This window comes from Choloepus didactylus, chromosome 18 (genome assembly GCF_015220235.1).
Source record: "Choloepus didactylus isolate mChoDid1 chromosome 18, mChoDid1.pri, whole genome shotgun sequence".
In the NCBI taxonomy this organism is placed as follows: domain Eukaryota; kingdom Metazoa; phylum Chordata; class Mammalia; order Pilosa; family Megalonychidae; genus Choloepus; species Choloepus didactylus.
In genome coordinates this window covers 36,465,000-36,481,685 of record NC_051324.1, presented here as the reverse complement: position 1 = coordinate 36,481,685, position 16,686 = coordinate 36,465,000, and the positions used below count along the sequence as shown (strand labels likewise).

Sequence of the window (16,686 nt, the reverse complement as noted above, 5' to 3'; positions counted from 1 at the left end):
ACCCGCTGGAAACAACATGGAGGCACACTTTAGGGATGGGCCTCTGCTGTGGCTGAGGTGTTACTTCCCATGGTGTGTTCCACTTTCTTGGGTCAGTTTTGGTGGCTCTGTGTAGTCTTGCTTGCCATGTCAGTTGAGTTCCTCCATCCTAGTGACACTCAGAAGGTTCTGTTACAGCTGCAGTTGTGGCTCCTTGTGGGAAAAGCCTGTCTGTCAGGTGGGCCAGGTTCAGCATGAGCTGCCTGTGATTTGGGCTCTCAAGGTGCTACAGCTAAGATCTTTGTTTTTGACCGTAACATCTCACGTCTTTTCTTTGCATGCTGACCGCCAGCATAAGCCAGATGGGGGGTGATAGCAAATCTTCCTTTAATTTTCATTGTGATGGATTATTACTTCACTTAAAACGGTGTTTAATTTGTATGAGTACCCTGAGGCTTTTAAATATCAAGCTCATTTGATTATTATTGGAAATCAATTTGGACTCCACAATATGTTCAACCAGTTGGACTCCTGAAACCCCATGAAACCTGTGACCCCATTAACAGGTACCAAAGTCCAATAATTAAAATGTCATGGTGAGTTCTGAAGCCCCATTACCTCATTACCTTTAGTTTCTTCCTTCTTCTTATCCATTTATTTTATCTTCCTTCTTAAGACTTGCCTCAGAGAAGCAGCTTTTTTTTTTTTTTTCCCCTTAGGAGGGAAGAAGACAGTAATAGGTGATTAGTTTTTGGTTCCTTGCTCTCATCTTTCTTCTTTCTCTAAGCTTACCATCTCCTTTCTTCTCAGCCTCATAGGTCCTCTTTTGATCACATACCACCTTCCTTTCCATTTTCTCCCTCTCATTCCTTCTCATTTGCCCCATATCAGTTGGACATGATTCATATCTCAGCAAACTGCTTTTAATTTTTTTTCTTCTTCATTTGGATGCCTGTCACCTCGTTAAAGGGCCAGAGGAGCAGAGTAACTCTCAGGCAACAAAATCTAATGCTCGCTGTCTAGGCTTTTTGGGCTTTTTCTAGCACTAGGCTGCACTCAGTTTAATACAGACTATAAATGCTTTTCCCTCAGAAGGTAACTTTGAATAAGTTTAGGGATTCGGCTTAGAAGCTGAGCATAATCAGAAACTCCTGGCTGTGAACTTTTTTTTTTTTTTTTTTTTTGGTTTCATACAGAAGAGAAGTGAGAGAAGAAAATAATTCTACTCTGGGGAAATGCATAATTTAGAAGCCGTCTGCATGTATAAGAAAACAGACTCTGTGGCTGCTGTGTAAACCCAGACTGGCAGCCAGGACTCATTGTTTCCTTTCCTTCCTCTGTGTTTGTGTAAGAGGGACGGTCCAGGATTCCCTGTGCTCCCCACTGGGCAGCTGAGGCTATGGACTTCAGAAGCGTACGGCCTGGGGGAAGCTTCTTGCTTGCTTTCCCCCTGTTTGTCTTTCCTAGTCCTTACCCTAACCCTGCCTCATCCTTTCCTGGAGGTACTTGTCTTTGCTGAAAATGACACAGGAGTGTTAAATTTTGAGGTCATTTCAGGACACCCCCAGTGGGCGCTTGGCTCTTTCCATTGCCTGTAATGCTTCAACTCCCATCGTCTCCCATGGGCATTTGTTTTGTCTGGTCACCTTACTCACTACCCAGAGTATGCTTCCTTCCTCATTTCCTGTTATGGCCAGGCATATCGCCGATGCAAAGTTGGAGAAATTATTCTCTGTTTCTGTGCCCTTCAGGTGTCCCTATAATGTTCAGTGTAACCTGCGTTCACATCTTCAAAAATAGTGGTGGGAGACAGAGCGAGGGGACATTATACTTGGACATCTACAGGTCCGAATCCCACCAATAGCTGGACATCTGGTGTGTAACGGTCACCCTGGATGTGGGCCATGCTTGGCTCCAGGCGGCAGAAGGGAAGTGCGATCACTGGGAGTAAGGGGTGGTAACCACTGTTTCATTCAGCCTCCTGCCGGCCAGTGGCTTTGGCCACTCAGGAAGATGTGCCGAGTCCCAGGGGTATGGCGGCCTTTGGTGATTGCTGTGGGTGGGAAGGGTGCCAGGGAGGAGGGCAGTTCCCTTTGGAAAATTTGGTTCCAATGAGGTTTAAAGGAAAAAGAGTACTAACATTTGCGGCCTTTGTCTAAACATCCACGTGAATCCTAGACATAATCCAGCAAGGAAGATTTGATTTTGTTTGTCTCCCTCCCCCGTCTCTCTAAATAATTTTATCTTCAAAGCATGATGCAGGCATTAATTAGCACTTGCTGCTCTCCTGGGAAGTAGGCAAGTGGGAACACTCACCCCCATTAGTGAAGCTCAGGGAATAGACCCGTCCAGAAGCCTCAGGTAAGAGAGCCACAGAGCAGCAGAGTGAGTCTAGCTGTTTAGACTTTGCAGCTCTGTCCCCAGACCTTTCCTGGGGGGGCCACTTGTTTGCCCTGGGACCCACCCCACATTCTCAGTGTCCTTGGTTCCCAATGGAATAAGAGAAGGCTGTGACTATGTTAGGGGAGATGTTTGGTACTGTGGGCTGTGTAACGGGAAGTCTGAGGGTTGGGGAAAGAGTCTAGTAAAATTCACTGTCTCAGGTGCAAGAATCTGATCATGCCATTGATTTCATTCATTCATTTGCTTTTTAGAAAAAATGTTCAGAGCGTCTACTTCTGTAGATGTACTATAAATGGAATTACTTCTCCCAAAAGAGCTAGATAGCCGTGAGGCATTCTGCTGGTGCAGAAGTTGATCCTTTTTATACCATGCTGAGTCCATAAGCAAATGGTGGTCAGGGGTTTGTTGCCACATCAAGTATCAGAGGGTGTTTGTGGAAGATACCCAGAGTAACTGCTGAGAGCACTGAGTTACTGAGATACTGAACCTCCAACTCTAGAAAAACAGTAATGCTGGATTCTCCAATGGTTTTCTTCTCATTCATTGGTCATATTAGGTACAGTGCAAGAAACAGAAAAGGAGACATTTTATCCTGTAAGTGTGGGAAGTAGTTGGGCTCTCCTTGTTTTGTAGGAAGCCCTCTCCAGCAGCTGATGATATTCCCCTTATCTTGGCACTGCAGGCTGCTGAGAACCGGCCCTAGACCTCTGCTTGAGGGTCCTTCCTCTGAAGACATCACCAGTGTGTGGAGCCTGCCCCACACCCACCCCCTGCCAAACCACGGCCTTTACCTGTGTGTTCCGGTGTTTCCCGTGCGATCCATCCTGTGGGAGTGCCTCGTGGGCCGGCCCGGAGTTCCCCCCACACTCAGCAGCGCCAATGGTGAAGATGACAAGGTCCAAGACTTTCCAGGCATATCTGCCCTCCTGCCACCGGACCTATAGCTGCATTCACTGCAGAGCTCACTTGGCCAACCACGATGAACTCATTTCTAAGGTATGTGTTCCTTGTGGGCCCCAGGGGTGGGCACTTCCTGCTGCTAAGGTTTGCAAGCTCTTTCAGGAGACTAGGATATTTGTACTCCGTCTGTTGTACCAGGAGGGCTGACCCTGTTCTCACTCAATTGAAAAATCCCTCTGGGCTGGAGGGAGAGGCTGAGGAGTGACGAGAGCCCTTTGCTCTGCTTCCTTGGCTTAGGTTGGCAGATGAACACCACGTAGATAGCTGCCAGCTTGGAACATGAATTCTAAGAAAGGTAGAAGGAAGTGGGGGAGCATATCTTGTGAGAGGGGTTTATTAGCTCTGATGAGAGAGGACATTGCCTTCAAAGCCCCTGGAAAGGTTATGAGAGTGTTAAATTAATAAAATAGATGGGCCTTGGGGAGGACCAAAGGTAGCCTGTTGAAGAGCCTGTTGAATTTAGGTTGCTCTTAGAGGAAAGCCTGTTGAAGAGGTGACCCAGTGGCCTGTGGGGCTTTTAAGGCTTTTAAGGCTTACACATGGTGCCACTTTTGATCACAATCAGACATACTGGAATCCTATTTTTCCTGAGGAACTTTAGCAACCGCTTCCTGAGGTTGGGGTTGGGTTAAATAAATAAACCAAACATCCCTGTTGCAGTCTTGCAATCCGGAACTGGATCCTTTAGAAGCCACAGTGGGGCCACCTCCCTCCAGGCCCTGGATTTCCTGGGGAGGAAAAACAGGTTTTACTAGCCTGCATGACAAGGAGAAAGGGATCATGGGAGACTTTCCCCTTAAAAAGCATCCTTCCCTAGAACCTGGACTTCTTACCATTTAAGAAATAAAAAAAATTTTATGCAGACCCTAAGTTTTTAAAAAATATCAGAGTTCCTGGAAAAACTTGTCACTGGACTTTGTGATGCTCGTGGTGCTCAGCATGAAATATATGCCAGGGCTGAGCTGGCCCCAGTACTTGCTTTACCAAGACAGAATTGGGAGTTAGGGCAGAGGAAAGCTGTGTGTTCATAGCAGTACAGAATTGCTGGGAATACTCCCCACTTAGACCCAGGTCTTTAGAATTTCCCCTCAGGTGGAGTTGAGGTTTGCCTTTTCAGATTTGCATCAAGGAACTACAAGCCCGAGTTCTGTCCCAAACCTACAGCTGGTTTATTCCCAAGGCTTTCCTTTTCTCCCGTCGATAGCCCCAGCCAGAGAAAGACAAAGGACTTAGTGGTTACAGAACACTCTTGTCCAGCTGGCTGATTTGACACAGGAAGTGGACACGGCTGCCCTGTCCATCAGGTCTGATCAGGACTGAGGACTGAACCCCTCCTTCTGGGCCTTTCCAGGGTCTAGTTTGACCACAGAACTTGAGATGTGTGCTGAAAGGATGGTGGGGGCTGTCACCCTGGGGGTCTCCACTTCATCCCTGCCTCCCTGAGAGCCCAGTGAGGCTCCAGTGGGAAAGACCCTGCCTGGAACCCTCGAGTCCTGCATCTGTCTAGACTTTCATTCTGCCCCACTTTCCCTTCTCTATGCTTCTGCTAATTACAGTCCTTTGTGCTATTTATGTTTCAGGTAGCCTTTAGCTTCCTTCTCTGTCCACTTATCTTGTCTCAGATTCTTGGAATTTGGGGGGAACCATTGAGTCTGGCCTTTTGGATGTGGAGAGTGTGTATCAATGAGGGAAGAAGGGAGTCACCCCTCTTGGCTTTGAAACGAGGCCTGCAAGCTTGGAAAGGAATTGTGAGTTGTCCTTTTTCAGGAAATCTCCAAAGAAAGTGTTTGCCTGTATCTAGTGGGGAAGCCAAGACATCATTTCAATACAAGGAGGAAGTACTATGTGTAGTAAGAAATTGAGGTACCAATAAAGTGCTCTTGTGGAGGATGAAGGAATTACTATATATTGAGCACCTACTATGTGCTAAAAACTACTACTTGACTCTTTTAACTCTCTTAAGTCTGTACAGTAGGTGATACTGGTTGTAATTTAATATGGATGGAGAAGCTGACACTCATAAAAGTTGCCGAAGGTCTCAAATCAGTGAGTGGCAGGGCCAGGGGTTCAGAGAAAGCAATTATTTTGAGCTGAGGGATTGGAGAAGGAGTTCTGGAAGGAGATGGTATTTGAGCTGGCTTTGTGAGATGGGCAGGAGTTGAATATGTGGTAATGGCATTCAAAATTGATTTCTTATTGCTTTGGCATGGTACACAAGGACTATGATGATCTGACAGAGCTTAGCTCAATACAGATCAAATGAATGGATGGATAGAGCTTGGACTTGGGGAGAAGACAATGGATGAGCAAAAAAGGGTTTGTTGGCCTCATGTCCCCCTTCACAAATCCAGTCCAAAGTCAGCACAGGCTTTAGTTTCATTGCTCGTTCCCTGGCTTCAACTGGTGCACAGATGGGGTGCATTAGAGCTTGATGATTTAGAGAGTTGGGTTAAATGCCTGACTGTGGGGAAGAGTGAGGGAACTGTGGCTGGCACTGCACAAAGATTCTTTTATTTTGCTCCACAGCCACCCCGGTGTTAAATATTCTATAGATTCTTATGCAGGTCTGCTCAACGGAAAGATCACTGCCCCAGCCTCCTCCTTGGAAAATGGGTCTTTCTTTTCATTTTTTTTCCCTCTCTTCGCTTTAAGTTCATGGAGAGAATGTCTCTCCTGTTCTCCCCTCTCGACTTAATCTCCTACGCGGTTTCAGAGTCTGCCCAGTGGGAGTTAGGAGCTGGGAAGCAGATAACTGGAGCAGCAGTGTAATTAAATGATACTTTGTACTTGTAATAGAGCCTTTCATTCAAAAACTTGACATTTGTTGTTTGGGGGGTGGTGGGGTGGATTGTGAGTCTGTCTTCATTATGGAGAAGGGGCCACAAAGCTCCAGAGAACTAAGGCTCTGAGTATATACCTAGCAGAGAACTGGAACAGTGCCTGGACTTCAGGCTCCCTTTCTGTCAATATGGCTAAGCCTAGAGGGAATACAGTTCTGAATTTTAAACTATTGGGGGCTATGTTGCTGTAGTGGTAGAAAGCATTGTACAGCAGGCTCTCCACCTTTCCAGCTCACCCTAGATCCCCAGAGACCTAGTTGCCTGCAGTCAGCTGTCCACCTCTGAGTCTCAGTTTCACACCCATGAAATGGCTTAAAATAATATTTGCTGTGCCTAATGGCTAGTAGCTAGCATTTATTGAGTGCTTACTGTGTGCCACCCCTCATGTAATCCCCACAACAGTTCTGTGAGGTCGGAGTGCCTTATTTTTTTGGAGGGTAGTCAGGTTTATTTCATTGGATTGTTATGAGGCTCAGATGAGATCATAGACAAGTGGGAGGTTTGCAAAGTACAAAGTGCTATGCAAATATAAAGTAGTCCCTTTGGTTCTCTTGGCCTTGCTGTCCAAAATAAAAGGTGAGGTGCACTTGAAGGGGAGGGAGTGGGGGGATTGTTCCTGCTTGACACCAAGCAGATTTAGTTTAGCCAGGACAGTTTCACTTTAGAGCCTGAGCACAGGAATTGGGTATATGAGGAAAGGGCAGTAGAAGTAAACAGCAAAGCTGAGAGTGTCTGCAGAAAGGTAACACAGCATTTGTTCTGTAGGATGGTAGGGAGAGTGAGGGGAAGAAAACTCTGAATTGACGGAACTATCTAGGGAATGTGCTGATGCATCCTACAATTTCTTTCTTAGGGGTGCTGTGGTCTAAATGCTGAAGTGTTTGCATGCAGAGGTATTTTGAGTTGGCACAAGGAATTGCTCACACTGTTGTTTCTTCTTTAATGGTGCAAGCACCAGTGTAAAAATATACTTTGGTTATAAAATAATAAAAGCTTCAATTGGAATAGTTAGTTGCCCTGAGTGAGAAGAATCTAAACACTCATTTAATGGACCTGAGTTATCTATTGTGGAAACCTGGATCTTCAAAGCTTTTTCTGTCTGTAGTTCTTCCCTTGCCTTGTGCTAACCTTCAGTGGCATTGTGGAGTAAGTCATTTAGGAATAGTGAATTTGATACAACTATCATGAATCCACTTTGGGGAAGTATGGCTTCATTCCAAGACATTTAGGTTGCTCTTAGAGGAAAGATGTTGTAGGAGGCTATAGCATGGGTAGAAGGGAGAGCATAATACTTTAGGTCAGTGTCCCCTGGTGACAAATATAGAATTCTCAGAATTGCAGATCATCTAATACAAGCCTCTATTCATGAGGAAACAGGCCACAAGTGACTTTGTGACCAGCCTGAGGTCACACAGCCTCTACAGCCAGGAATCCCTATTTGACCCCACCTCAGCTGTGCTCTGTGTGACTTGTTCCCCATAGCTGAACAGTCCTTCTAGGTCAGGAACTTCTAGGAGGCAGGTTGGGTTTTATCCCCTGTGGGGTTCCGTTGAGCTTGTAATGGTGACATTTTGGTTTCCCTTTCTGCCTAGAGATTAGATGCAGCATTGCTTAGAAAATAGTGGCAGGGGTAAAGATGTTCTGAAGTCTTATATTGATCTAGTGGCTGCCAAGAGGTAGATTCCTGTCCTCAGTTTACCAGCCTGAGCTTCTAAGGACTAGTTCTATACCAGTGATTCTCAAAAAAGACTTGTACTTCCAAAGCAGTGGGCTGAGAGGCACAGAGGAGATGATAGTATGGAAGTACAGAGATCTCCTGCCTCTCCTTGTCAACTCTGTTAGAGAGTTGTTTCTCTTAATTCCCTCTTGTATTTTTAATAAACAATGAAAGTAACTCCCCCAAATAATACAATTTTTTAATGCTCTGCAAACTTCATATAAATAATAGTAGAGGAACAGAAGCCTTATTTCCTATTAATGAAGGGTGAGCTATCTGTCATCCACCCAAGAAGGGGTCACAGGTAAACTGAGGCTGTACAGAAAATCTTCAGAGGGATGTGGTAAAATTTATAGTGTTCATTGATGAAAAGAAACCATTTATAAAATGTAGTATCTTATGGTATCTTCTCTCCATAGGGACAGCGGTTTAACCAATTCAGAGTGAGACTAGCCTTGAATTGGGCTGGGATAATTTGTATAGTATAGTTGGTCCAAGATGGGGCCACCTTAACTGAATCCCAGGTCTCTTCAGTATATGTGGGTGGCAGTGGTGACTGTACCTTTACTTGCTCTTTTATCTCATTCGCTCCTTTCTATCCACAAATTCTAAATAGGTGTGTGTAAGCACTGTTCTAGATATTATGATTCTAACCCCAGAGATATTTATCCTCAAGAAATGTTGACTCTACTTAGGGAAATAATAGGTTCATATGTCATCCCTTCTTGTGGTTTGTAGTTCACCTTATGTTTCTGTTAAAGCAGCTGTTACGTGTGATGCATGTCTCCTTGTTAGTCTGTGAATGACATCATCTTTGTGTCCCTAGTATTCAGCACAGCTCCTTAAGACTACTGAGTCCGTGGACTGGCTTCAAGTGATCCCTGAAATTGTATGTGAAATTCAGTGTGCATGTTTATTTTTCTATGGAGGGTTCCATAGCTTTCATCAGGTTCTCAAAGGTGTTGTTGATCAAAATAAAAATTTTTTGAGACCCATCTGTCTAGAATCTGATATTCTAGGAAGACTTGGTGGAAGCAGTGGCATTGAGATGTTCTTCAAAGCATGGTCTGAGACATGTGGAAATGGGTGGTAAAGGGCCGGTAAAAGGAACAAACATGAAAAAGAGGAAGCAAGAAATGTGCAGAGGGAAATCATTCTTTTCGGTTAGATTTTGAGGAACTGTGTGATAGCAGATTAAAAGAGTAGGTTGAAGCCAGATTGTTGGAAGAATAGAAGTTTGGACTTTACCCTTTTAGCTGCTGGGTGCTGTTGAGCCTTTGAACAAGACATGACATGTCCATAGCTTTGCTTCAGGATGTTGAGTATTGCCATGGTGTGGTAGAGGAGCTTCTTGAGAAGAGACCAGAAATGGGAGACATGGTCTGAATATATTTCTGGCATATGGTTGTCATTCGGTAAATACTTGTTGACCACTGCTTGGGAAAGAGACACAAGCATTCTGTGTTTTGGTTTTGGTTTTGTTTTGTTTTAAATCTCCCTATCCTTTGTAGCTATGAGCAAGAGGAATTGAGTTCAGGAAAATCACCCTCTTTGTATGGAAGGCAGAACCTGTCCTATAGGTCTTCCTGGTCCGTGTGAAAATTAATGTTCTGGGCACAAGTGGAGTTGTTCACCAATTTATTATCAAGGGAGCTCCCAGGGACCAAGTCTGGTGAATCATCTTTGTGTTTTTTGCTGCAGACCAAAGGCAGCTGGAGCATGAATCTGCTCAAATGTGATCTTTTCTTTGTGGTTGCTTTAAATATCAAAAGGAAATGATGACTTGAGCTGTGAGGCATACCCTGAAAATTAATTCTATGGTTTGCAAATGCCTCTAAGGTGCCAAACATAAGATTGGTTTGTAGAGTAGTGGCTCAACATTAAGTGAGGGTGCTGATGATTGGGTTCCTAGTCAAAATCTGAAGTATAGGAACTTGTGATGCAGTTACTTCAGGTAAGGTGTGGCCCAACTGAATCAGGATGGGTCTTAATCCCATTACTGGAGGCCTTGTAGAGAAGGCCACAGAGAGGAAAGCCACAGGGAACAGCCAGAAGCTAGAAATCAGTGAAACCTGGAAGAGAAAGGAGAAACCGCCGCCATGTGCATTGCCCTGTGACAGAAAAGCTGAGGACCAAGGATCACCAACAGTCAGCCCTCGAATGCCACAGTCTTCTGGGAGGAAGCATCACACCTTGATGGCACCTCAATTTTGGACTTCTAGCCTCAGAACCATGAGCCAGTAAATTCCCACTGTTCAAGTGAACTCACTGTATGGAATTTGTTTTAGCAGCTGGGAAATTAAAACAGTCCCTCATGCAACTAATATTAACGGGCTTTTACTGCCTACCAGGTTAAAGACACAGTGATGATTAAAACAGACATGATCCAGTAAAAAAAAAAAAAAAAAAAAAAAAAAATCTGAAGTAACTCCTTTCAACAGGGCGTTCTCTCTGGGAGTCAAGATGTAGGTGTGGAACCCCTCACAAGGTATTTTTGTTTGAGTGCTGCCTCTCCCTCTGGCCTCTGGAAGGTAAAGCTGCACCACTGACCAGAATCCACTGGGCAAGAAGGGATTGTTAGTTCAATAATATTTCAAACAACATGCCAGGCCCTGGACTAGGTGCCTAAGGAGATGAATCCAACATGATTCCTGCACTCAAAGAGCCTGCAATCTTTAGGATACATGAGAATGGAAGGCTCACTGTGGAGGGTAGGAGGATGGAACAGGTGAGGTTGTATTGGTGCCCTAAGAAACACAGGATGAAAAATCTACATTGCTTCTATTAACTACTTGTCACAGCCCAAGAGGGCTTTTGTAGCCAAAGGACTAAAGAAAGCACCAGACACGTTCTGAGACATGAGCTTTTTTTTTTTTGTTAATTTCTTTTTTTTTTTATTAAATTCAGTTTTATTGAAATACATTCACACACCATACAATCATCCATGATATATAATCCACTGTCCACAGTATGATAACATAGTTATGTGTTCATCACCACAATCTGAGAGACATGAGCTTTTATTGTGGGGCTTACCTACAGGGTGGGAAGTCAAGTCTCATTGCCCTGAATTCAGGAGCTTCTCTGGATGTATTCGGGAGCTGCTCTGAATGGCGGCGGGTTTGGAGCTCAACGTGAAGATACGCCTCACTTTGAGGGGGCTGAATAGGCTGGTTAAAGGGCTCCACATTCCAATGGGTATGAGAGCATAAGGCGGGCTTGCAATTTAGGGAGGGATTGATTGTAATCAACAGTGAGAAGGGGAGGATTATAGATTATCTTGTAGATAACCGTAGTTTCAGGGAGGAGGTAGTTATAGATTACATTTAGCACCTGAGGCCTGATTTTACAAGCAGAATAGGTCAAACCTTAACTGTCCTAGGTCAAGCAAACTGCTGTGTGCAGTCTTCAAGGCACAATGGGGAAGGCCCTGGGCCCAGGGCTCCCATACTACTATTTAGTAAACACCTATAGTGTGCCAGGGGATCATTTAAAACACTTCACTTCATTGCTTTATAGCATCCTTTCAAGGTGGATATTTAGGTGACTTGCCAAAGGCCATTGGTTACCAAGAAGCTGAATGGGATTCAGATCTAGGTCCGTCTATGTCTTTTTTACCACAGTTTGACAGCCTTGTTCTTGGCAGCTTCTTCTGGCATGGAGTACTTTTTGGTCTCCCTCAGTATTATGGATGGCAAATCCTATCCTTTCCCCCTTCCTGTTCTTGCCCTCTGGGAGAATCTTCCTTCTTTTCCCCTCTATTCAGTTCTTAACCATTCTTGAAGCCCAGCTCAACTATCTTCTCTTCCAGGAAGTCTTCCTGGTTTATAGGATTCTCTCCCTCCTTTGCACTTATACAAAACTCACTGCCTGGTTGCTTATTTGGCAATTAATAATCGCTGTCTTGTAACAAGATCTGTGTTATTGTAGTTACGTGTTCTTTTTTTATGTATAATGGTCTTGTTTTCCAACAAGATTGTAAATGACCTGGAGTTGTAGACTCAGAATTTGTGAGCAGAAGGGGCCTTTGAACCTGGGTTTTCTCATTCAGCAACTCATTTGACAGACTGGGAAACCAAGGCCTCGAGAGAGAAACTGAGGACCTCTTGACTTTGTACTTTGCCACCCGTCACCACCATGCAGAACCTGCTGCCTGTTGTTTAATGCTAGAGGCAGTGCCAAGAGAGGGCTGGCAGCCCAGCTGAACCAAACTATCGAGCCGCAAGATCTTGAGCAGACACTTCACCTCTCTGGCTGGCCTTTTTCTTTATCTGCCCAAATGAGGGCATTAGAGTAGATTGTCTTTAAAGATTCCTTCTAGTACCACCATCTTCTGATTCTAATACAGCAATATAAGATGATAGGAGGCCACATAGCGTAGCCATTAACAGTGTAACTTCTGAGCCAGATTGCCTGGGTTCAAACTCTGTCTTCTTCACTTAGCTGTGCAAGTTTTGTATCCTTTCTGTGTCTTCATACCTATCTTCAAAATGGGGATATTTTTAGAAACCTGATGAGATTTTTTCTGATAATTAAACGAGATAGTCAATATAAGGTGCTTCCACAGAGCCTGCCATATAGTAAGTGCTCAGTAGATGTTGGTAGCTGTGGTTATTTTGTGAATATCCATTAAGCAAAATCAAACGGAAATTGGCACTCATAACTAAGCCTGGCACCCAGAACAGGTCTGAAATATATACGTGCCTTCCTTTCTTTTCTGAGAGGCTCAGCTATTGCACTTTAGCCATAGGGTTGTCACTGGTCTTTTCAGGCCTCTGTAATCATTGAGTCTCCTGTTCCTTATAATTCCAAGGGGACAGCATGTCTCTGGAGGTAATTAAATAACAAAGGCAGTAGCCTGCACTGCACTCTCTGGGGCTTACCTGCAAGCAGCAAGGAGGCCTCTGAAGAATTTAAATGGAAAAATATTCCCCTGCCCTCTTCCCTTTTGGTCTCTCTGTCAGGTGGTTATTTTGCTTCTGACCCACACATCAGCGGGTTACAAAAACCTCATACTGCTGTGAGGACAGCAGTCCTGGCAGCTGGAGGATGCCCCGGGTGTTGGAGCAGTAGCTGAGAATTGCCTGTCAGTTTTGCTCACTCTGTGATGCCTCAGGGTGGGGGTGGGCTGAGGTTCTTTTGAAAGGAGCCATTTTCCTTATCTTAAAAAACAAAACCAAGAAAGAATCGCCAGACACCTTTGTTCCCAAAGCATTTCAGCCAGCTCCTGAGGGGAGGGTTTGACCTGGTGACCTAGAGTGTTCATCCTTTGGTGCTGGCTGCCAAACCAAAGAGAGCTCTAACAATCTGCTCCTCCCCACCCCCCTGTCGCTTGTGGCTGGACCGTGACTCAGGGAGGGGGAGGAGAGGAAGAGGAGGAGTTGGCCCCACCAGCTGCTGCTTAAAACAACATCAGTCCACAAACAACCCCCTCCAGGCCACAGTGATGTCAATAGGTAGAGCAGCTAGCACTGGACCCGCCCCCCCCCCCCCCCCCCCCCGCCCAAGAACACCCTTTGGAGGAAGTCTTGGGTTCTTTGGGGGGACAACTTATGTTGGTCAAAAGGAAAACTACCTTTGGAGGCCCAGGAGCTCCTTTTCCTCCCTGTTAGGGCTGGCCGTGCCCAGATCGTTCACTGTAACCTCAGCTTCCCAACAGATAAATGAAGTAACAAAAAGGTATTTCCTTGTCAAAACAAAAGATCCTAGAGTAAAACCTCCTACACTGAAGCCTTATCATTTATTCCACGTTTAGTGAGTCCCTCTTATAGACACAGTGGCAAGCATATGTGTGCCTTGCCCTCACTGATCTTGTACCCAGTACCCTTTGGTTACTGGAAGGCCCACATTTGAAGGGGCAGCTGGTGCAGCCGAAGTGATTTTCCATCCTGAGCCTGGCCCCTAGGGTTATCTGGGGTTGCTTGGATAATTTGCCTGATTTTCATGAGATGCCCGAGATCTCCAGCTTTTCCCCTGACCATCCCTGTCCTCACTGGGTTCCTTTGGCCCTGACAATGCCAACTCGAGCTAGCCCAGCCTAGTAAAACTGGCAGCCGGGCCCTTGCACAGCCTGGCCGCAACCTGCTGTTCTCTGCTGTGTCTTTGGAGGAATGTCTGTGTCCTGGCTACCAAGACTCTCTCACCATGGCGAAGGTAGTAGCTGCTTTGTTTACACTCCTGACCTTCTGAAGGCTGCCCGACTGTCTCCACAGATGGCCTCTCTGCCTTAAATGCCGACTGTCCCAAATGTCAGGCAGGGCTCAGAAGAGTCCTTTTAAGTTTTGTCCCAGACAAATGCACCTAGGAAACCTGAGGAGAGGGGAGGCAAGTGAAACCACTTTCAGCTCCTGCAGCTGAAAGTCCCCTTATTTCTTGATTCTCCCCTCAGTAGGAGAAAGAAAAAAGCAAAGTATATCTGTGGGGGAGGAGAGCTCCTCCCCGTCTGTCTTAATGTCTAGAAAAACAACAGGCCAGTCTGCCCAGGGCACCGTGGGGGTAGGTGCTGGGTAAATACATGAGGAAGGAAAGTGATAAGATAAAGTCTGACAAATCTAGGTCACTGGGCTGCTGCCAGGCACCTGTGGAACCGGTCACCTTGAAACTGACAGGAAGGAGGATGGACTTTTGTTCAGGGCCCAGACTGGCTGACCTCCCATGCTTTTATATATTCAATAAATATTTATTGAGTGCCGTTATGTGCCAGGCCTCGTGCTAGCTGTTTCGGGGTCCCTATGTAGCTTGGACAAGCAAAACCTCCTCCCTGATCCCAGTCCCAAAACCCGTGCTAAAAAAAGAAGTGACATCATTCAAAAGCCAGTTGGTCTCCTGACTTCCAGAGCAGGGGCAGCCAGTCCCTTTGGTGGAAAGGAGGGGCTGTTGGGAGTCATGGTTCCCTGATCCTTGGGCCAGATCAGGGGCCAGATAGTAAATTTTCAGGCTTTGCTGGCCATATGGTTTCTATCACAGCTACTCAACTCTGCAGCCATTGAGAATACATAAACAAATGAGCATGGCTTTTGTTCCAGTGAAATTTTATTTACAAAGCAGGTGAGAGGCCAGATTGCACATTGTTTGCCCCCCTCTGGGCTAGATGATTGGAATAACTGTTATGAAATGGGTGTTGGAGAAATGGATTTACATGATTTCAGGAGGAGACTGGAATCCCAAATCAGCATGGTGGCTATATTTGGTATGAATAGCATAGGGTCAAGGCCCTGTGCTAATTAAAAAGGCCTAATTGACATGCTGGTGTCAGTTAGCTGCACAGAGAATTCCACTGCCCAGGCCAGGCTCGTAGCCCCAGCAGCACCCACAGGTTTCCATCATAGGTTACAAGGTGGCCAACCAAGATGGTGCCGGTGGTTTTGTACAATCTCATTCACTCTAGTGATAGAGAGTCAGTGGCACCATTTTATTAAAAGTTCTGAATGAGGAGTCAAGCCATTTCTGCTCTAGGCCTGGCTCTGCCACTAAATTTGCAGCATGACATTGGACAAGTCGCTTAGCCTCTTTGATCGTTGGGTATATATTGAGAACTAAGATGTGAGGCTTTGGGGATACAGAAATGGGTACAGCAGAATCCTTGCCCTTAAGAAGCCTGTGATTCTAGTGGGAGAGACAAGCAGGTCAGCTGTTATAAAATGTAGTGAGACACAAGCTTTGAGTAGCAGATTATTCAGGATGCTGTGGGGGCAGAGAACAGGATGAGTGTTTACTAAGTGAACAAGAAAAGGGGTTCCATTTCGAGCAGAGACAGAGAGGTGTTATAGAGGCGATCAAGCCCCGAGAACCACAGGTAAGACAGATGGAGAGGGTGCATGGAAGCGAGGCAGGAGGTCAGCCAGGGTGCACCACGCAGGACCTAGAAGGCCGTGTACACTGTGGGGAGCCACTAAAAGGTTTCTAGTGAGGACTAGATTGCGTCTGAACAGAATAGTATAAGTTGGCCTATTTTGGAAAATCACCTTTCCCCAGGCTTTTATAAGCTGTATACCCATGAGCTTATATGAATAGGAATGCTGATATTGTTAAGAATTTAATAAGCATCAATGACATGCCAGTGGCTGTGTGTAATTAATAACCCAGGCCCAGCCTCTCCGTGGTGACGCCTTCAGCTAAACAGTGATCATATAAATCACTGGCAAAAATCAAACAGCCATACTGTGAGAAGAAGTCCTTTCACAGCTCCCAAGGGCCTGGAGGTTCAATGGGCCTGGGCACTCCCTCTCTTGCCTGACCCTCCTAGTTTATTGAGACTTGCTGAATCATTTTAAGCTTGCAGTTGCAGCCCCACATCTGTGAGTTTTTCTATTATGTTAAGGGGAGAACTGAGTTGCAAAATTCAGATGGCCTTTAGTGTTATGTGAGGTTGGGGACAGGGCAAAGTGAAGGGGGAAATACATGGCTTCTTCAGACTTCATGTATTTTAGGGACTGCCTGAGAGTAGTTGAAACTGGCATTAGAAAATGGGGATTCTTGGACAGTGATTTCCAGATTTCACAGTGCATCACTATTACTTGGGATACCGGTTAAAAAAAGGCAGATGTCCACCCCCAGAGATCCAAGCATGTAGATCCAAGTGTGGCTGGGAATCTGGGCCCAGATTAGGGTGAAGGAAGGAGCTCACCTTGGGCATAGAATTTAAGGAGGCCCTCATTCTCAGGATTATATAAGCGCAGGGGTGGTACCTGAGAGGGAGTGCCTCCTTAAATAAATTTCGTTTTCTGACTTTCTGGCTTGCCTTATTCTAGTCCCAGCCTTGCTGGCATTCTGTATTTTTAACAAACA

General features: G+C 45.5%; 1 protein-coding gene across 2 annotated transcripts in view; it reads left to right on the top strand.

Moving 5' to 3' along the window:
* YPEL2 (yippee like 2) overlaps window positions 1–16,686 on the top strand; it is a 51,849-nt gene that overhangs the window by 15,000 nt on the left and 20,163 nt on the right. For both annotated transcript variants that reach the window (XM_037808455.1, XM_037808456.1), the window contains exon 2: window positions 3,065–3,378. In XM_037808455.1, coding sequence (XP_037664383.1) covers window positions 3,262–3,378 — 117 coding nt within the window. In that variant the 5' untranslated portion in view covers window positions 3,065–3,261. The remainder of the gene's footprint in view (window positions 1–3,064; window positions 3,379–16,686) is intronic.